General features: G+C 35.4%; 1 protein-coding gene across 1 annotated transcript in view; it reads right to left on the reverse strand.

Annotated features, from left to right (window-relative positions):
* Positions 1-3,090: 3,090 nt before the first annotated feature.
* Positions 3,091-22,198, reverse strand: part of LOC148947223 (heterochromatin-stabilizing protein CFDP1-like) — a 98,509-nt gene continuing 79,401 nt past the window's right edge. The window contains exon 6 of the mRNA XM_089097325.1: positions 3,091-3,235. Within this exon, the coding sequence (XP_088953451.1) occupies positions 3,142-3,235 (94 nt within the window). The 3' untranslated portion in view covers positions 3,091-3,141. The remainder of the gene's footprint in view (positions 3,236-22,198) is intronic.

The raw sequence follows: 22,198 nt of genomic DNA on the forward strand, positions 1-22,198 counted from the left end.
TTTATGATGTTGACACCAAAGGCATATAAGGAGTTGAGAGGACAGGCACTTGGCTATGAATATAGATCAGGTGTTGATACTGATGGTGAGTTAACTGCTGCAGTGACCCAGGAGTATCCTCTAGTTGGAAAATTAAATCATGAGATATTCAACATATCCCAATGGATTTATGTCAAGATAGACATAAAGTAACAACTAGCCCCATCGAATTTCATTTTGAGAAAAACACTTGCTGCAGAACCTGATGCAAATGTCATTATCACTTGCAAATGTCATTATCATTGATGCAAATGTCATTCTTCATGTTCGAAAACAACAGGTTATGAGCTCTGTTGCATTGTCAGTGGAAAAGCTAAGAGCCAAGGGTAACAACATTAAACTTATTGTCCCCCATACGAATACTAATCAACGTCACATTGCCACTGGCTCTCGCGGTTATACCGATTCATCATTTATCAATGGAGAAATCCCCTCAAAATTCGCTTTTGCCTTTGTGAAGAGTGCCAGTGCCGTTGGATCCTGGACTGCATCCCCCCATGATAAAATTTTTTTTGGTCTATCTAGCCTTGTGTGCGAAGTGAATGGGATCCTACTGTACACTCTATCATTTGATAAAAAATCCTACACAACTCTGTATGAGTTGACCATGCAATCCCTAGATCCTGATTCACAACTACTTGAAAATGGAATAACTGATTCAAAGTTTTTAAAAAATCATGGTGTAATTGTTTTGGACCTGTCTGGCACCCAGGATATAAGCATAGTACGAACGGGGAATGTACGTTTAATGTGCATATTTGCCAATGCTTTGACTGAGAGTATCACGCTAATATCATTGAGTCAATTTGAAACCAATTGGGAAATCACAACCCACGGCAGTGTTCTACTAGACCTTGCACCATGAACACAAACCAAATAATCAGCGTATTTAATATGGATTTATACATGTCCCGATATAACTCCTATTGCATACCATCGGACTTCATTGAAAAAATTCCAAGTGTTAACAATACCCTAATCATTGTTAATAGCAGTCCATCAAGTTTGAAGACATGTCATTGGCTTTTCATCTTTCAAACAGTGAAGAATATCGAATTTATTGAACCTCTTGGCCTATCATATAAATTCTACACTCCACACATCAACAAATTTATTGAGAGCAGCGGGAAAACTATTATTCAAAATCAGAGCAAAGTGGAGGATTTAACGACTATGACATGCGGTTTCCATGCGTTTCTTTTTAATGTTTATATGTCGTGGCTATACCTACAATCAGTTTCTCAGCATTCATGTTCACTTTCCTCGATTGAATGACTTACTAATTGAAAATATACTTTCAAGTGTGTTAAAAATTGATTTTACTGCCCCACAAATAAAATTTTCTAAATTTGTATGTAAAATTGTTTATTAATAAAAATAATTGATATACATGATCAAAACAACTTTTCTACTCTTTAGATTTCATCTTTTACTACGTATAGGTATACGTCGAGAACAAATAAAGTAGGTAGATTATCTTAGTTCATTATATACTGATCCTGATGTGCTGCAATGTCAGGGTCACATTTTCTACAGTATAATGTAACTTCACTCTTATCATATCTCTTTGTTTAGTCAATGATACTATTTTTATTCATTTTTAAAATTCTCATGTTTCGATTTACTTATTTGAAGCAATGTCACATACAGTGTCCTCAAGTGACGAATCACACTCCGCAATAGCCAAATAAAAATCAGTAGGCTTATAATCATAGTAGTCATTGGCTTCACAACGATGACGTAGAAACCAAATTCTTTTGTTTTTCCAACAGTTGAATCGTAGACCTGGCTCGTCCTCCCAAAACAATCTAAAGCCAGGACGATACCAATCTCTTAGCAATAAACTAAAATCTTGTTTAGGATTCTTTCCAACCGTGTTATGATAAGTATTCTCCCACTGATTACATTTATCATAATGGCAACTGGAACATAGATGTCCACTAGGATGAGAGTCACACACCCCTTCAAGACAGGAATTATATCCTTAAATTTGTACAGCATGTACTCTATGCAATTTACACGGCTGGCATAATCTGTACTTTTTATCATACTCGTAAATCAATGTACAAGTCTCACATGATGACCAGCTGCCCAGTGTATACACGCGTGGCGGACAGTCTTGGAACATTTTTCTTGTGCTCACACTCTTACTGCCGAAATGAAACTGAGCTAAGATCAATAAATTGAGAATGATAGAGAGAGAGAGGAGTAAATCCTCTTTGAACATTTTTCTCGTGAAAAAATCATAGTCTTAAATTTCTAAGCTAGTGTGTGTGTTTAAAAGCAAATCCACTGTATCATTTTGTCTTGTCATGATTAATATGTCGATAAATTGTGTAAATGCCTTTGGACCACGACGTAAAAGCTTCATGCAATAGTCTAATGACGGAGAATCACCATACATATCGTCCCATTCAAGGCTTAGTCTACATCCTCAATTAATTTCCACTGCAACGTTTGGTACTCTCGCCCTTGTATCATTGCTGTTACCTGCTCCATCATCAAGCTCCAATAGTGTAAACGTACCACTCAATTTCTTTGCTAATATCGTTTCAAATAATAATAAACTGCTCTCTCTCTGAATAATAAACTGTTCTCTCTCTGAATGCAATTCTCTTACTAATATGAACTATAATGAAAATCACTCCTTATATTTGGATCCAATTACTATACTAATCAAGGTGCCGTATATGGAGTACCATTCGTAGAAACATCTCTGATTGGGCCAGGAAATAGGTTCTGACACAGAAACCCGTCTGCTAAGGCATGTACTGTCTGTAGTAATAATCCGTGGTAAAGCATATTATGCAATCACTACTAGGATTGCGTACATGCTTACTACTTACCTGGTCTGCGCAGAAGCGGTAGGTAGCGTATAAACCCTTGATCGGTCACTAAAGAAAGAGGCTATACAGTTACGTAGGTCAATAGATGAGCTCTGGTCACTGACCCAGGACCAAGTGACGCGGAGGTCAACAGTTGCTGTCTTATGCGTCAGAGCGTCAGAAGACCAAGGCGTCAGAGGACCTAAGTAAGCAAGTAGACATAATTTTCATTTTTACTGTTTCATTATTATAAAAGATATATTAAATTCTAAAAAATTTACTTTTGAGGTCGTTTACTTTGTCGCATGTCCCGCTCTTTTTCAAACTGACGATAGTCTGCCCGTTCTAAAAAAGCTTGTCTCTCAAGGTACCTGAAAAAAAGAAAAGCTGTAAGTATTTGTTCAATTATTTTTCCTGGAAAAAACAAGAAGGGGACACATATATAAAAAAGAACGTCTATATGCTTTATCCAGGATATCCTTCAAAAGACACCAAGGGAAAAAACAAGCAAGGTGATAAAAACTTATCTACCAAAACTATTCAAAGGGAATAGATGAGACAGAAAGGAGTAGGTTTCACGAATAGGCCTCACCTATATACTTCATCTTTTATTCAATAACTGTACCCCATTTCAAATACTGAATTAACTTAACCTCATCCAAGTATCTTAAAGTCAATCATAAAAGTAACTTAACCTTTTCTTTCAAATATTACACATAATATCATGAGGAAATTCCCGGCCAAGTGCCCCATCCACAAACTTTTTTTTTCCAAATACTACAGCAATTCAATCCCATCCAAATACTTCTTTGGTTCAATACTGCACATCATATCACGAATCGGGAATATATCACGGCGGGGAATATAATTCCCCGCCAAGTAACTCATCCGAATGTACAACTCCACAGCAAAACCCATATAGCCAAGGTCGTATGAAGAGGGGGGGGGGGGTTGACCCCCCACCCCCGAAATGTTTGTCCGACTCTTAAAATCGTAAAAAAAATGAACACAAACAAATTTATGATGCGTTTTTTAAGTTTTTTTGTAACCCCCCCCCCCCGAAAAAATCCTGGATACAGCCCAGCATATAGCCCTTATTTAACTAAAGTCTGATTGCACAGAAGCAAAACAACGTTACAGTTCCCTTTCAGTGCATCTATTTTCATTCAGATCTTTACTTTTATAATACCTTCGTTTTTTAAACGAATAAAAGATAACTTAGGAAAAAAAAGGCATAATTGGTTTCTTTCAACACGTCTGTTGTAATGGTTACAGCTAATTTTATCTGAATAGATCAGACAGAGGTCATATTAAAAACTAGATTATATTGTTAATTATACAATTATTATAATTAATTATAAAATTGATAATTTTTTTATTTAGCTATTAAGTTATTATTGTTAATTGTACTGTAATTATGCAATAATGCATAATGCAATAATGCATTAATCATTAAACTATCCATAGTTGAAATATAATGTCTATAAGAAAACTTAAGATCGAGTGTTTATCCTGTTGACGTTCATTTGCATTTTAAACGATGTTTTATATCAAACAGTTCGTGGTAACGAACTGTAAGTAAGGAGCGACCCGGCTCAATGGTAACCGAAACTCTAAAAAACGGGATTTTGATACCAATAGATACATCAAAAGAATCAGATTTTAATTCTGATTTCAAATATATAAGTTTCATTAAGTTTAATTTTACCCATCAAAAGCTACGTGCCTGAGAAAATTTGGCTGATTTTCAAAAAAAGGGGGAAAGACCCCCTAAGAGTTATAGAACCTTAATGAAAATCACACCATCATATTCAGCGTATCAGACAACCCTACTGTAGAATTTTCAAGCTACTATCTACAAAAATGTGGAATTTTCCATTTTTTGCCAGAAGAAAGATCACGGATGCGTGTTTATTTGTTTGTTTTTTTTTTTTTTTTTTTTTTTTTTTTTTTAACCTGGGGTGTTCGTTTCGACCCAGTGGTCCTAGAATATCGTGGGAGGGCTCATTGGAACGGAAATTAAAAGTTCTAGTGCCCTTTTTAAGTGACCAAAAAAAATGGAGGGCAACTAGGCCCCCTCCCACGCTCATTTTTTTCCCAAAGTCATCCGATCAAAATTTTGAGATAGCCATTTTGTTCAGCATGGTCGAAAATATGATAAAAATGTCTTTTAGGATGACTTGATCCCCCAAAGTCCCCAGGGGGAGGGCTGAAAGTTATGAACTTTACTCAATGTTAACATATATTATTGGTTATTGGGAAGTATACATACTTTTTCAGAGGAGATTTTTTCTGGTAGGGGGGGGCAGGAGCGGGGGGGGGGCTATATGGAAGGATCTTTCCATGAAGGACGTTTTCAGGGGGGACGGGACATTGCTATGACGGGGGCGCCGGATTTCCCAGCATTATTAAAGAGAAAGATCAGGAATTAAATAAAAAAAAACAAGTTTTTCAACTGATCAACTGATTGTGATTAAGAGGTCATTTTTAAAGAACTGGAAAAAAAAATTCGAACTATAGTTTAAAGAGCAGGGTATTGACTAGGGGGCGAACCCCCTAACATACGTGTTAAAAATTTATGAATATAGAAGTTCGTTACGTAAGTTAATTCTAAGTTACGTATATTTATTACTAATAAAAACGTTCGTAAATAAAATTAAACAAGTTTCGAGAAAGCCATTTAACCAAATATAATATGCAAATTTTGTTTTAATTATTCATGTACGGTGAGCCAAAATCAAAACCTGCATTAATTCGAAAACGTTCAAAAATTAAATAAAAAAAACAAGTTTTTTTAACTGAAAGTAAGGAACGACGTTAAAACTTAAAACGAACAGAAATTATTCCGTATATGAAGGGGCTGTCCCCTCCTCAACGCCTCGCTCTTTACGCTAAAGTTTGACTTTCTCACAACTCTATTTTTTTAAACAATAAAAAAAATTTAGCGTAAAGAGCGAGGCGTTGAGGCGGGGACAGCCTCCTTCATAACCGAAACTCTATAAAACGGGATTGGCTGGGGGAGGGGCAGGGCCTATTGTTTACATATAGTATAGGTTATTGCGAAGGATACAGACATTTTCCGGGTGGATTTTTTCTGGTAGGGGGGGGGCTGGGGGAGGGGTTTACATGGGAGGATCTTTCCATAGAGGAATTTTGCATGGGGATGGGAATTTTTCATGAAGGGGGTACCGGATTTCCCAGCATTATTTAAAAAACGATCAGAAATTAAATTAAAAAAAAAAAAAACGTTTCTTCAACTAAAAGTAAGGAAGAAAATTAAAAACTTATACTAACAGAAATTATTACATATATTAGGGGGTTTACCCTATCGTCAATACCTCGCTCTTTACGGTAAAGTTTTTCTTAGTACTTTCAAAAGATCTTTTTATTCTAATTAAACGGCCTTTGTGATTTTAGCGTAAAGAGACCAGGGGGAACCCCTTCATATACGTATATCAAACCGAACAGAAATTATTCCGTATATGAAGGGTTGCCTCCTCTTCAATACCTTGCTATTTATGTTATATTTCTGCTGTTTGTCCCATTTTTCAAGAACGGCTACTGAAACACAAGGGCCATATAATTAAAATAGGAAGCCTTATTCAAAGTCCTAACAGCTATAGCTTCGACATCAGATCGAGAGATCACTGGTTCAAACATTTTCACTGATATTAGTCAGAAGAAAGTGAACAGCTGTGACATTTTAAAATAAAATAACATTTTTTTTTTAACACAAAATAACTAAAAAAAAAATATTTCAAATAGTCATATTTTGCTCCTAAGGTAGAGGGCGAAGGTTCAGCTTGTTCTTTTGTACAACTGCAACAGCAGTATTGGGATGTCTTTTGGGATGACTTAATCCCCCGAAGTACCCAGAGGGAGGGCTAAAAGATATGAACTTTACCCAATGTTAACATATAGTATTGGTTATTCGGAAGTATACAGAAGTTTTCAGGAGGTTTTTTTTCTGCTAGTGGGAAGGAAGGGTGGGTCGGGGGTTATGTTGGAGGATCTGTTCATGAAGGAAGTTTTCATGGGGGAAGGGAAATCGCCAGGACGGGGGCGCCGGACGTGCAAGCCGGAGTGCGGTGGGCGGGGGACGGAGCTCCCCATGGTCCGCCCGGAGTTGTTCGGGAGGGGGGGCTAGAGGAGGGAGGGACTCGGGAGAATATTTCCATGGAGGATGTTTCTTTGGGGTAAGGGACATTTCTATGAAGGGGGCGCCGGATATCCAAGTATTATTTAAAAAACGATCAGAAATTAAATAAAAAAAAACAAGTTATTTCAACTGAAATGTAAGAAGGAATATTAGAACTTAAAACGAACAGAAATTATAACGTATGTGAGGGGGTTCTCCCCCAAGTCAATACCTCCCTCTTTACGCTACAGTTTTTTTTAGTTCTTTCAAAAGAGCTATCTATTATAATTAAACGGCCTGTGTGATTCAGGGGTTTGTTAATCAAATTTTTTTTATGATCTTAACGTAACGTGCATGTTATTTAATTTAGGGAGAACCCCCTCATATACGTAATAACATATATATAATAAAAAAACAATAAAAAAACAAGCAATAAGGCTCAATAGTAATCGAAACTTTTATAAACGGAATTGTGATGTCAATAAATGTATCAAAAGAATGTGTTTATAATGCTGATTATAAATATATAAATTTTATTAAGTTTAGTATTACTCATCAAAGGCAAGAAGCCTGAGGAAATTTACTCGATTTTTTAAAGAGGGGGGAAACATCCCCTACAAGTGAAAGAATTTTAATGAAAATCAAAACGTCAGATTCAGCGTATCAGAAAACCCTATTACATAGGTTTCAAGCTCATATCTGCAAAAATCTGCAACTTTGAATTTTTGCCAGAAGAAAAATATACGAATATAGAAGTTAGTTACGTAAGTTAATTTGTAAAGACATTCATTTAGCAAAAGAAAAGTAAAATTTTTATGCAAATAAAAGCTGCATTAACTAAAAAACGATCAGAAATTAAATAAAAAAAACAAGTTTTTTAAACTGAAAGTAAGGAGCGACATTAAAACTTAAAACGAACAGAAATTATTCCGTATATGAAAGGGGCTGTCCCCTCCTCAACGCCTCGCTCTTTACGCTAAAGTTTTTTATTGTTTTAAAAAATAAAGTTGTGAGACAGAGTCAAACTTTAGCGTAAAGAGCGAGGCGTTGAGGAGGGGACAGCCCCTTTCATATACGGAATAATTTCTGTTCGTTTTAAGTTTTAATGTCGCTCCTTACTTTCAGTTTAAAAAACTTGTTTTTTTTATTTAATAAACGTAAAGAATAATGATAATTTTCACAAGTTCTTTCAAGCCATTGATGGTAAGGTAACGAATTGCCAGTAGAAACTGTAAATCTAGATAAAAACAAAAAGAAAAGAAAAAAAACAATGTGTATTGTAAGTAGATATTTTTGAAAACTGTATATGGTAAAAATTATACAATGGTTAGTGTATGATAACCATATGTAGCCTGTGCTACGAGATAAAATGTATATAAAATATATAATGTATACGATAAAAATTGAAAATTAATAAGATAAGTAATGACTATTAATTAGAAACTGAAACTAAAAAAGGACAACAATCTATATCATAAAATATTAGATTAAAGAGAGGCGCTGGGGGGGAGAGGCCCCCCTCTAATGTTTATAATAATTTATTCTGTAAAGAAGATACGCGTAAATGAACTCTTTCATTCTCAAACCATTGTTACATAAAAATAGAACTTTAGGCGTGAAAAGCCTTACATTTTGAACAACTTTGAATACGATATATAAGCGAACATTTCTTAAAGTGAAAGTAACTGTTTTCAAATCAAAGAAAAGAGCAGCTTTAAGACTGGAAACAAACGTAAATTATACTGTATGTAAGGTGGTGGAGGGCGGATACCCCCTCCCAGCACCACTCGTTATGCTAAAAATTAACTTTTATTTTTATTGTATCCCAACGCATCCAGAACAACTGCTCTACCACAATCTCCATGTTATAAAAACTTAAATTTTTATGCCACAACGCATGAATAATGAATGAAATTAGTTGCATCTGCTATCAAACAGTCCGTGGTCCCGAACTGTAAGTAAGGAGCGACCCGGCTCAATAGTAACAAAACTCTAAAAAACTAAATTTTGATATCAATAGATACATCAAAAGAATAAGATTTTTATGCTAATTTCAAATATACAAGTTCCATCAAGTTTAGTCTATCCCATCAAAAGTTACTCGAGAAAATTTGCCTTATTTTCGAAAAAGGGGGAAACAATCCCTAAAAGTCATAGAACTTTAATGAAAATCACACCATCAGATTCAGCGTATGAGAGAACCCTACTGTAGATGTTTCAAGCTCCTTTCTGTAAAAATGTGGAATGTTGTGTTTTTTGCCAGAAGTATGATCATTGGTGAGTTTTTATTTGTTTTGTTTTTTTTTTCTTCCCAGGGGTGATAGTATCGACCCAGTGGCCCTAAAATATCGTGAGAGGGCTCATTTGAACGGAAATCAAAAGTTCTAGTGCCCTTTTTTAAGTGACCAAAATAATTGGAGGGTAACTTGGCCCCCTCCCACGCTCATTTGTTTTCCCGAAGTCACCCAATCATAATTTTGAGATAGCCATTTTGTTCAGCATAGTCGAAAATCTAATGGATATGTCTTTGATGACTTAATCCCCACAGTTCCCGGGCGAAGGGCTACAAGGTATTAACTTTGCCCATTGTTTACATATAGTATTGGTTATTGGGAAGTATACAGACGCTTTTAGGAGGGATTTTTTCTGGTGGGTGGGGGGTCGGAGAAGGGGTTACGGGAAAGGATCTTTCCATGGAGGATGTTTTCTTGGGGAAAGGGACATTTCTATGAAGGGGGCGTCAGATTACCTAGAATTACTTAAAAAACGATCTGAAATTAAATAAAAAAGATACTTTCAGTTGAAGTTTTTTCAACTGAAAGTAAGGAGCAACATTAAAACTTAAAGCGAACAGAAATTATTACGTATATGAGAGAGTTCACCCCCTAGTCAATACCTCGCTCTTTGCGCTAAAGTTTTTTTTTTAGTACTTTCAAACAAGCTATCTATTCTAATTAACCGGCCTTTGTGATTCAGAAGTTTATGATTCGAACAAAATTCGAACTTTAGCGTGAAGAGCGAGGTATTGACTAGGGGGCGAACTCCCTAATATACGTAATAAAAACACACGAATATAGAAGTTCGTTCCGTAAATTACGTCAGAACAAAAGTTCGAGAAAGCCATTTAGCCAGAAAAAGTAAAATTAATATGCAAATTTCGTTTTAGCTTTTCATATACAGTGAGCCAAAATCAAAGCAGCATTAATTCAAAAACGTTCAGAAATTAAATAAAAAAAAAGAAGTTTTTTTATTAAACAAAAAAGTGTAAAGAGATAGGCATTGAGGAGGGGACAGCCCCTTTCATATACAGAATAATTTCTGTTCGTTTTAAGTTTTAATGTTGCTCCTTACTTTCAGTTAAAAAAAACTGTTGTTTTTTTTTATTTAATAAGTAATAAAGTCAACAGTTAAAATTTCCTTAAAATACAATCGATAAGTAAAACACTCGCAATCACCAAATGACTATATTGCTATTGCTTACAAAGCCTTTGGGAAAGTATTGACTAAATTTGTCTGTTGTAAGTGAATGGCTGTGGAGGCGACAGATCCCCTTACATATAGGACAAATTATTTTTGTTAAACTTTCTAACATGGTTCTACTTTCGAATAAAAATAAACATTGAATTCATTTCTCAACGTAGGCAAACACTAGAGCTGACAAATACGAAAGAGAAATATACGGATAAACTGTAAACCAATACAAGTTAGCACACATCGTCTCGCACTCAGACCACTGGCAAATCCAGGGAGACGGGGGGACCAAAAATTTTCTGGCGTCCTCATTCCCCGTTTTTTTTAGTTTTTCACTCTTTTTCTAAATAAATTTGTCAATTATTGACGTCCTTGTCAAACTGCCCCCCCCCCTGATTTTGCTCTAGATCTACCTTAGAATCGGACCAATTGCATTCATTACAATAGTGTTAACCAAGTAAAGAACGGTATGTCTACCATGTATTAAAATTATTCTCCGGCATCATCATACAATGTTATAAAGGAATAACCGTGGGAAGCTAAGGGAGGGCGAAATCAACCAAAAACTACAGGTTCTACTACGCTTCATGCCAGCCAACCGGAGGAAACCACCGCATTTGCAAGGGTTTTCGTCCCTCAGGCGTCCGTGCATGGGATTGAATCGACATTTCAAGATGTGTGTTTTTAATCAGGATATTCGAAAAGTCCACAAATTTTTTTCCCCGGGGAACATGATTCATGCATTCCTAAGCGCAAGGACCCCAAAATATAAATATAGCCCATTTTAAATAGAGGGCACGTAATTCCTTTTTGTTATCAGGATCATAAAAAGACAAAACGAAGCAAATTATGAAGAAGAAAAAACGAGGATATTTCCAGCTAGTGAAAAAAGGAAGGATAAATATACAGATACTTCGGTCGAGACCTCCGTTCTACCGTCCTTAGTGCACAAAAGTAAATAGGGGAGAGTACCCGTACTTGGGACGATCTTTTTGTTTACCCCCAGCTCCCTAATGCTTTGTGATGAGGAAACAAAAATTTCTCAGCATATTTGCATTAGCTAAGCAAGTTATCCCCAAGGTTTAAAGCTGGAAGCTCAATCAATTTTTAAGTAAAGGCATTAATTTCACAACCCCCATCTTGTCCCAAGTATGGAATGGGGCTCTATAGATGAGACAAATGGTAACATACTTGTGACAAACCCTAATAGGTCTTCTTGATACAAAATTCAACTATTTAATAAAGATAATGGAGTAAAACTATAAAAACAGGAAAACGGAAGTACGAATGTGTAAAACAAGGGTTAAAAAAGGTACTGTTCACGTGTTTACAGTACATAAAATTCTAACAGATCAAGAGGAAATACAAAGTGCCCTGCTTGTCTTGTAGTCTGTCCTGAAGGCTCAGGGTTTGGCAAGAGAGTTGTGATATCAGTGAAAATATACCAGTGGGAGTAGAGACAAACTTCAAGAATGGAGCAATTCTTTTGAAATACCGAACTTTTACTTCCTGTTCTTCTGCAAAGTTTGAAATGTTTTCACAAACACAGTGACATTTTCCTTTTTTTGTTGCTTTTTCAACCACCAAAACAAAGTTGCCATCATTTAAAGCAGAAAAAGGAGGGCTCCTCTCAACTGAAGGTCCTTTCTTTGGATCCTGAAACATCTTTCAAGACTGAAACCTCTTCTGAGCTGCTGTCACTTTCAATAAAGAGTGATTTCTTATGATTTATGGATTTTAAACAAGGGTTTGAGAGAACCTCTTTCAATTTCTTAGCTTTTCAAAGCATAGACTGCTCCTCAATCTTTTTTCCTCTGGGGTATCCATCAGTATTATGCAGACTCATTTTGGTGCACCTCTTGATGTGGCCTTTCTCGGATGAACTTTTGGATATGGCCTTATCATGAAAGGTGAAACTGTCTGGATTGAAGTGCAGGTGACTTGTATGTGGTCAGAGGCTACATCTCCCCTTTGTTCTGGATTTGAAGAAGTCATATCTCCACCTCTTGGCTCAGATGCAGGCTTATGCAGGGACTGGTCAGTTACAGCTGATGACAAAAACTTATCATTGACAAAAATGTCGTCATTAAATGGGCAAATAGCTGTTGCTTGAAAACCTGCAGTGATGATTGATGGGGTGAATGAAAGGGGATAAGCAACACCAAGAAACTGGGGAATTTTATAAAGAGAAACTGGAAAAGATATCATGGGCTTTCAGAGAGCAGAAGACCCCAAGATCAAGAGGTTGCAGTTTGTGTGACGTACGTGGAGGCAAGGTTAACATGATTACATGGTTGTCTTTTGCTACCTAAATGGCTTTAAAAGATATGTGAGATTCGTGATAATCCATAACAAGTAGCTGGGGCTTTTCTTTGCTCGGCCGTACACTGGAGATAAAGTGACTAAGAAACTCAATGAACACTGAAGCTGTAGTTCCGCCACTGTCACTAACGCAAACAGCAATACCAGGTGGAACCCCTAATATCCTCCTTGCTGTTGTCTTTTTAATCGGAAAGACCAGTATTAGTGGAAATGAGTTTTCAGAAGCTGAAACACAGGCAAGAATTGTCACAGCCTGTCCCCTATCTGCAGAAGTTGCTCTTCCAGCTTGATTTATTCCTATCTCAGAAAAAATCTTGAGTGGCCTTTGTACGGTGGTCAAGGCACTCTCATCCATATTCCATATACCCTGGGGAGATAAATACCTGATCATAACACTGCTTAGTTTGAAAAGAAGATGCTAACATTATAGTGGTTGAAACTTGCCCCTTGGAGAGGCTCGTTGCTTCAGGTTTTCTGGGTGAAAGATCTTGATTTCGTGACATAAATCCATAATACCATTTCTTGCATACTCATAGGATAAATCACTGACTTCCAAGATGACAAGACATCAAGATACCTCAACATGTCAATGCAAAATAACCCTTACCATTTAATTTCTATTAAAAGTTGCCACATATAGAACATGTTCAAAGTACCAATACTTGTGACAGTCTCAAGCATGGAACCAAGCATTTTCACTGAAACAATTCAATTTTAATCAAAATTCTGTTATCAATTTAATCAGAGCCACCAATTCTATTTTTCAAGGAACTAATGAATAAAAGAGTGAAAGTAAGTGGTCACTTCCAACCTATTATCTCCCTATACAGTCAGAGAACTTCTCAAAATATTTCTGAGATAATAACTGAAATTTAGAACCCATCCACTTTAAGCACAAAATGGTGACTTTGGATTTGAAAATTCTGCAGTTGTCACTTATTGCAAAGATGTTGCTGTGAAATTTTTTGGGGATTTTTTGCAAGATGGCATGGGTGTCTTTTTAGAACTGTCCCAAGTAGGCTATGGGTAATCTCCCCTAACAAGTACAAAATATATGGATTAAAGTTCTAAGGGCAAAATAAAAACAGAACAAACTCCAAAAAAACAAAATACTAAATTAACATTTACTAGGCCCTCTCTAAAGGGTAACTATATAAAAACATCAAGCATTCGTTGGCTATTCAAACTTGAGAAGTCATTTTGTCTAAGGCTTTTTTGACCGCTAATCGCTTACCAGGTATGGTATTGTCAGAAACCAGTTATGAAACACCAGTTTGTGAATAAAGGTAATATGAAGAATAGGAATTTATAAATCCATTATGAACGGAACTGAGGTAAGTTTCATCGGTATATCGTACACAGATTTTGTTCTACATAATTGCAGTAGTTCCTCTAGAAAACATCTAGTATATCTTTCTCAAAGCGACCACAACTCAGAGCCATACTTCTGTCACGACCATGGCTTCCAGCATAATAATCTTAGTTCGAAGGCTTTTTCAGCCGCGAAGAAACAAAACAAAACAACCTGCTTCTTGTCTATTTAGCTTTCAGCTAAATAGACAGTAGCACAACAACTAAAAAACTGGATAAACAATGCCAAAAACAGCAATATCAGAAAGGCAAAGCCATTTATATATATATATAAAAAAAAAAAAAAAAAAAAAAAAAGTGGTAAAATGTAAGAAAGTTAAAAAGGTAAAAACTAAAACAAAACTAAAAAAGAGTGAGATAAAAATAGCGTTAAAAAAAAAAAAAAAAAAAAAAAAAAAAAAAAAAAAAGGAAAATTAGCGGTTTATTTGATCAGTAATGAAGGGGACAAAGGTTTTTTCATACCTGGAGGTGAATCAACGAATGGGGGACAAGATAGGGATGGGTTCAGAAACAGTACGTGGCAGGCGGTGTCTGGATGGGGAGTGTCTTTTGGAAGAATTATGGAAAGCAGGCGGCCCAGAACGTATTATATTAAATACCTAGTCTAACCAACTCTATATATTAAATATTTACTTAAAATATACCTGCTTAGTAGTTTGTCTCACTCAGGCCAAGCTAATTATCTCCGAGTGCAAACATAGAAACCGGTTTAAAAACAGATCAAGAACAAATGTGTGGTCGATATAATACGTAAGTACCTAGAATTCTTATGAGATTTTCAAACTTCATATTTAAATCCTGAAGTGTTTTCAAACGAGAGAGAAAAATACAAAGAGATCGTAATCAAACAGAAGTCAACATTCATCGTATATGCTCGGATTAATAGAATAAAGGCTAAGGATACCACGTAGATAATAATAGTTCTCTAAAATAAGTTATCCCATAATTTTGACCTTGTTTTGTTACCAAAGCCATAATTAATAACCAACCATGGCCCAATTAGGCTATTGCTTCCTTTATTTAAAGGAGGAAGTGAAAGGGAGAAATATCTTAAATAATCCATTAGAAAAGCAATGCCCACAGAGGATCAACAACAACGACAAAAAATAGATTAGGGGAACATTATTTGGGAGATAAAAACATGTATACCTCTAAACAAGAAAAGTCGTATGGTCTATTATTAACAAGATTTACAACTTAAATATTCCCCACAAGATAAAACTCTTCAGAAATACCAAATTTAATGCTCAAATGTTGAAGCTTCTTCTCATGACGAAAAAAACTCACAAGTTCTATCTAAACAATAGAAAGTGTAACTTTTCCAACGTCCATTTCTTCCAGAAACGCCTTTATTTTTCAATGACTCCATTTTTGTTCTATTTGCAGATGTAGAGGGAGTATTCGTATCCACCATTCACTCCACTTTTAAAGGTTTTAGCAGAAGAAAATCTAATTTAGAACTGATAGATTATAGAGAAAAAACGCCATAAATAGGAAAACAAAAATTCAACCTGAGCAAATTTTATGAAATGGGAAGTATAGAAAATTTTTGTAGTTTTGCGATTATCTAGATTCGTCTAATATTTTGATGATACCGCTCTGGGGTCTATATCTGATATGGACATATAGTGGGAAATCAAAGTTGATAAATAGGAAAGAGAAAACTACCAACATACTATAATCAAACAAGACTCAACACTCATTTTTCTGCTTGGGTCAAATGAATAACCGCTTCAGTCTACCATGACTCATCTAATAGCCTACCATGACTCATGCATCATATTAGCTTTGGGGATTAAATTTTCCTTATAATTTTGACCATATATGGTTAGCACAGCCGTACATAATAACAAGGTCAATTAAGCTATTGTTTCCATTATTTAAAGGAAGAAGAGAAATGGAAGATAGAAATGGAAATGGAAAAGGAAGATAGAAAATCTATTAGAATGACGCTTTCCTATGGAATATCAAACAACTAAACGTTTTAGGCAAAACGCACAAATAACAGTTCAAATGGGGATAAATCCTTTTATTAGACAGTAGAAAACAATGATAAAAATTCTGGATATTTCGATCACATACACAGCAACCGTCATCAGCAGATAAACTTATCTGATAAATATACAGAATTTTATCACTGTTTTTCACTGTCTAATAAAAGGATGTATTCCTATTTGAACTGTTATTTGTAAGCCATGGAAAGACAATATGGTCCTCGAAAATACCAACGTTTAGACTAAAGAGACATTATCCGGGAAACATTAATATTCCCTCTGATCATAAAATGTCGTATACCCTAGTACTACCATGACTCATAATTTAAACATGCCTCAGAGGATAAAACTCTTCTGACTTTTTCTTCTAATATCCAAATGGCCGAAGCATAATTTGCCGTGTAAATTAGCAGTTTAACAAAAAAATTCAATAAGTATTTAGATATTAAAAAAAAATTCTTCAGGGGATAAACTCTTCTAACGTTTTATTCTGATATTCAAATGTCAAGGTTTTGTCTTTAGACAAAAAAAAACAAAAAAGGTAAGTTTTATTTAAACAATAGAAAGAGGACTTTTGGCAAGTTCTATTCTTTCTAGAAATACAAAGCAGTTCAACAGCTGATAAATATGAAAGAGAAAAACACCAACAGATTCAACCAATCAAACAAGTCAACACTCATCTTTTCTACTCGGATCGATAGAATCAAGGCTTCAATCTACCATACAGCCAATAATACCTTCAGGAGTTAGTAAGGTCCTCCTCATAGTTTTGACCGTTTACGATTACCATAGCCACACGCAATATCCAAGCATGGATGGAGCCTATGATTTCCTTTATTTGCACGAAGAATGGAAAGAGGGTAAATTAAAAACAAATACAAAGGCGAGGAAATTATCCGCGAAGCACAAAAACTTGTAAAAAAAAAAAGAAAAAAAAAGGAATATAATAAAAAAAAAGTGGAAGTGGAGTGAAATATAATTGAATTTCTTATATAGACAAGAAGGAAGTTGCAACGTTGACATTACTTGCTATCAGATTCAACGCAATAGCATTGAAAAAGTAAAGAACAGTGCGTCTCCCGTGTATTATTTTTCCCTGGTCACGTCGTATAGAATGAATGGTCGTAGAAACTTGGGAAGGAGCTCATCCGATCAAAACTTGAAAGTTCTATCAGTGTCCATGAGGTGACAAGGAAATAGGGAAGCAGATTGTTATCAAAGAAAAGTCAATTCTCGTCTTGGATCAATAAAGGTTTCAGTATACCATTCGGCAAATAATAATTTCGGGAGTTACTTAGTCCCTCCCCATAGTTTTGACCTTTTATGATTACCATAGCCACAAAAAATAGCCAGGGATGGTAGTGACGGATCCAGAGGGGGGGGGGAAAGGGGGCGCACGCCCCCCTAACGTAGTCTAGAATAGTGTAAGTTACTTAATTAACGCAAGTTTGCGTTAAATAAACTTGCTCCTAAGGCAAGTTTATTGGATTAACCTATTTTGCACCCCCCCCCCCTAAAAAAATCTTGAACCCGCCCCTGAGGGGTGGGTCAACCAATAGGAAGAAAGGATAGTGTGAAATGAGTAGAAAATTCACTGGAATGATTTAAACAAATTGCACAAGGATCAAACAAATGAGCATTTTAGACAAAATGGACATTACCTAGGCTATATAAAGGTATATCCACCTGAACATAAAAATAATATAGTATCAACGGACGCTACAATTCAAATATTCGTCTGAGCAGGGACTTTCGCGTTTAAATATTCAAGTCTTAAAGTTTCATTTTAGGATTTTAAAAAAATCTAAAGCTCTGCTTAAATAACAGAAGGTACGCTCTAACAGTCCTTTTCATTCCGAAAACGTATAGCAACTCAAAATTGATAAACGTGAAAGCGACAAAAAGGATAGAGTCCTTTGAATCATTTGGAAACGACTTTTACACAAATTACCAACAGGCTGCAATCAAACAACAATCTACATTCATCTTTTCTGCTTGGATAAACAGAACAAGGGCTACAGTCAATCATATGGGAGATAATAACTTTACGAGTTAAGGTGTCGCCATAATCTTACCTTATATGGTTATCATTGCCACACCTAATATCCATGAATAGGCCAATTACGCTATTGTTTTCTTTATTTACAGGAAAGGGAAAATAGGCTAAACTTATTAGAATGACGCTTTCCTACGAGGATCAAAGAATTAAATATTTTAGACTAAATGCTAGTACCCAGGCGATACATAAAAGTATACCCACCTTAAAATACAAAAAATATAATCTAATGTTACTGCATGTTCCAATTCAAAGATTCTTCTGAGCATAAATTTCTTCCAACAATTTCAAATTTACATATTCAAGCATTAAAGTTTTATCTTAAGATAAAAAAAACTCAAGTTTCAGTAAACAATAGAAAGTACGACTATTAATAGTTCTCTTCGTTCCAAAAACGTAAAATACCTCAAGAGTTTGTAAATACGAAAGAGAAAAACATCCACTGATTTTTACCAAAGAAAAGTCGACATTAACCTTTCAACAGTTCGTGGTGACGAACTTTAAGTAAGGAGCGATTCGATTCAATAGTAACCGAAACTCTAGGAAACGGAGTATTGTCGACATAGAAAAGTCGACACTCATCTTTTCTACTTGAATCGATAGAACATTGGGTTCAGTCTATCATACAGCAAATAACAAATTCGCAAGTCGAGTTGACCCCATAATTTTGACTTTGTGCGGGTACCAGGGCATTATGTAGATGGTCCACCAACCATTCAAATGTCTATTTAATTCGTTTATAGGAAAAAGCTAAAGGACAAAATAAGTTAAACGATCCTTTAAAAAAGCACTTCCCTAACGAGCCAATCAAATAAAACAATTTCGACAAATGGACATTGCCTTGGCGATTCAAAAATGTGCCAATTTGAATACAAAAAATAAATAACCTAATATTACCATATGTTACAATCAGGGCCGTCACGTATGGGGGGAGGTGGGATCCCCCTCCCCAATGCTTTTGGTCACTCGGTAAAAAAAAAAGAAGTCGGTAAAATTCTCTGTTCGGTTAAACAAAGACCACAAAAAACTGACATGTCATCTACAGAAATTTCGAACTTGATCAGTAAACGCAGCAGTTTTACCGACTCCTGCCGTAATTTTACAGGTGGTGCCATAATTTTCCATTTGGTTAAATAAATAGTATTAAAATAGTGACATGATATGTACCAAAACCTGAGTTTCGGTTAGTAAATACAGCGGTTTTACCGACTTGTACAGTGATTTTACGCATTATATTCGAAACGGATATTATGCTAAATTTTTACAAAAACAGTCGGTAAAACCTCTTGCTCACCCCCCCCAAGCATTTTGGCTAGTAACGAGCCTGGTTACAATTTAAATATTCCTCCAAGCAGATATTTTCCCACTTAAATTTTCAGGTATTGAAGTTTCATCTTAAAAAAAAAGCTTTAATTTAATAAAGAAAGTAAGCCTTTACATGTTTTTTTTTTCATTCCAAGACATAAAGCAGCTCATGAGACGCCAATTAGGAAAGAGAGAACTATAAACAGACCAGTGACGCTAATCCAGAGGACAAAGAGGGGGGATTATCTGCCCCCCTAAATTTCAGAAAAAAATCTTATTTTGGTGTTTTCAAAGGTATATCCACCTGAACATAAAAATAATATAATAATATCAACACATGCTACAATTCAAATATTCTTCTAAGCAGGTATTTTCGCGTTTAAATATTCGAGTCTTAAACTTTCATCTTCAAACGTTAAAAAATCTAAATCTCTGATTAAATAATATGCATACGCTCTAACAAGTCCCTTTGATTCCGAAAAAGTAAGGCAACTCAAAATTGATAAATGTGAAACCGACAAATAGGTTAAGGAGTCCTTTTGAATCCTTTGAAGAGAGTACGGCTTTTACAAGTTCTTTTCATTTCAGGAATGCAAAACAGGTCAAGAAATAATAAATTTGAAAGGACAAATTACCAACAGAGAGCAATCAAACAAGAATCAATATTCATCTTTTCTTCTAGGATAAACAGAACAAAGGCTACAGTCAATCATATGGGAGATAATAGCTTTAGAAGTTAAGGTGTTACCATAAATTTTACCTTATATGGTTGTCATAGCCACGCCTAATATCGAAAAATAGGCCAGTTACGCTAGTTTTTTTTTTTTTTTTTTTTTTTTTTTTTTTTTTTTTTTTACAGGAAAGGGAAAATAGGCTATATTTATTAGAATGACACTTTCCTACGAGGATCAAAGCATTAAATATTTTAGACTAAATGCTATTACCAAGACGATACACAAAAGTATATCCACCTGAAAATACAAGAAATATAATCTACTATTACTGCATGCTACAATCCAAAGATTCCTCTGAGCATAAAATTTATCCAACAATTTCAAATTTACATATTCAAGCATTAAAGTTCTATCTTAAGATAAAAAAAAACACAAGTTTCGCTAAGCAAAAAAAAGTACGACTATTAACAGGGGCATCGTTTGGGAATGGCAAGGGGGGCAGTTGTCCCCCCCCCAATAATGTGGAGAAGAACAAATATTATACAACCCTTGCCCTTTGACTATCCAGATATAGACCCCTCTTACCCCCCCCCCCAAATAAAAATGCTGGAGATTCGCCCCTGACTATTAATAGTTCTCTTCGTTCCAAAAACGTAATATACTCGTACCTCAAGAGTTTGTAAATAAGAAAGAGAAAAACATCCACTGATTTTTATCAAAGAAAAGTCGACATTAACCTTTCAACAGTTCGTGGTGACGAACTTTAAGTAAGGAGCCATTCGGCACAATAGTAACCGAAACTCTAAGAAACGGAGTATTGATAACAGTCCATACATCAAAAGAATAATTGAATTTTGATGCTTATTCAAAATACGTAAAATTCGTAAAATTTAATGTTACCCATCAAAAGTTACGAGCCTCAGAAAATTTGCCCAATTTTTTAGGAAGGGAGAAAATACCCCCAAAATATCAAGTGATGCTAATGAAAATGACACCATCCCAGAATACCAGAATTCCAGAGAATCCTACTGTAGAGGTTTCAAGCTCCTATGCACACAACTGTGAAATTTTTCAATTTTTGCCGGAAGAAAGATCACGGCTGCATGTTTATTTGTTGTTGTTTTTTTCTTCCAGGGGTGAACGTATCGAACAAGTGATCGTAGAAGATCGGGAGAGGGCTAATTTGATTGAAAATCAAAAGATGTAGTGGCATTTTTAAGTGACCAAAAATATTGGAGGGCAGCTAGCCACCCTCCCACACTAATTTTTTCCCCAAAATCGCCCGATCAAAATTTTGAGATAACCATTTTTTTCAGCATAGTTGAAAAATGTAATAATTATGTCCTTGAGGGTGACTTGACACCCACAATCCCAGGGGGAAGGGCTGCAAACTATGAACTTTGCCCATTGTTTACATATAGTATTGGTTATTCAAAAGAATAAAGAGTTTTTCAAGGGGAATTTTTCTGGTGGAGGGGGAGTTTACGTGGGAGAATCTTTCCACGGAGGAATTTTTCGTGGAATAAGGGAATTTTCCGTGGAGGGGGAGCCGGATTCCCTAGCATTATTGAAAAAACGATCATAAATCAAATAAAAAAAAGTTTTTTCAAGTGAAAGTAAGGAGCGACATTAAAACTTAAAACGAACAGAAATTATTACGTATATGAGGGAGGCACCCTCTCCTCAATACCTCGCTCTTTACGCTAAAGTTTTTTTAAGAGCTTATTATTCTAATTGAACGGCCTTTTCTTAAATAACTGGAACAAAAAATCAAACTTTAGCGTAAAGAGTGAGGTATCGATGAGAGGGTGACCCCCTTCATATAAGTAATAATTTCTGTTCGTTTCATGTTTTAATATCGCTCCTTACTTTCAGTTGAAAAGACTTCTTTTTTTATTTGATTTCTAATTGCATCGATAGAATAATGGCTTCAATCTATCATACAGAAAATAATAAATTTGCGAGTTGAGTTGACCCTATAATTTTGAATTTACTTGGGTAC

The sequence above is a fragment of the Artemia sp. Qi Xiang Cuo genome, chromosome 11 (genome assembly GCF_049724085.1).
Source record: "Artemia sp. Qi Xiang Cuo chromosome 11, ASM4972408v1, whole genome shotgun sequence".
Lineage (NCBI taxonomy): Eukaryota > Metazoa > Arthropoda > Branchiopoda > Anostraca > Artemiidae > Artemia > Artemia sp. Qi Xiang Cuo.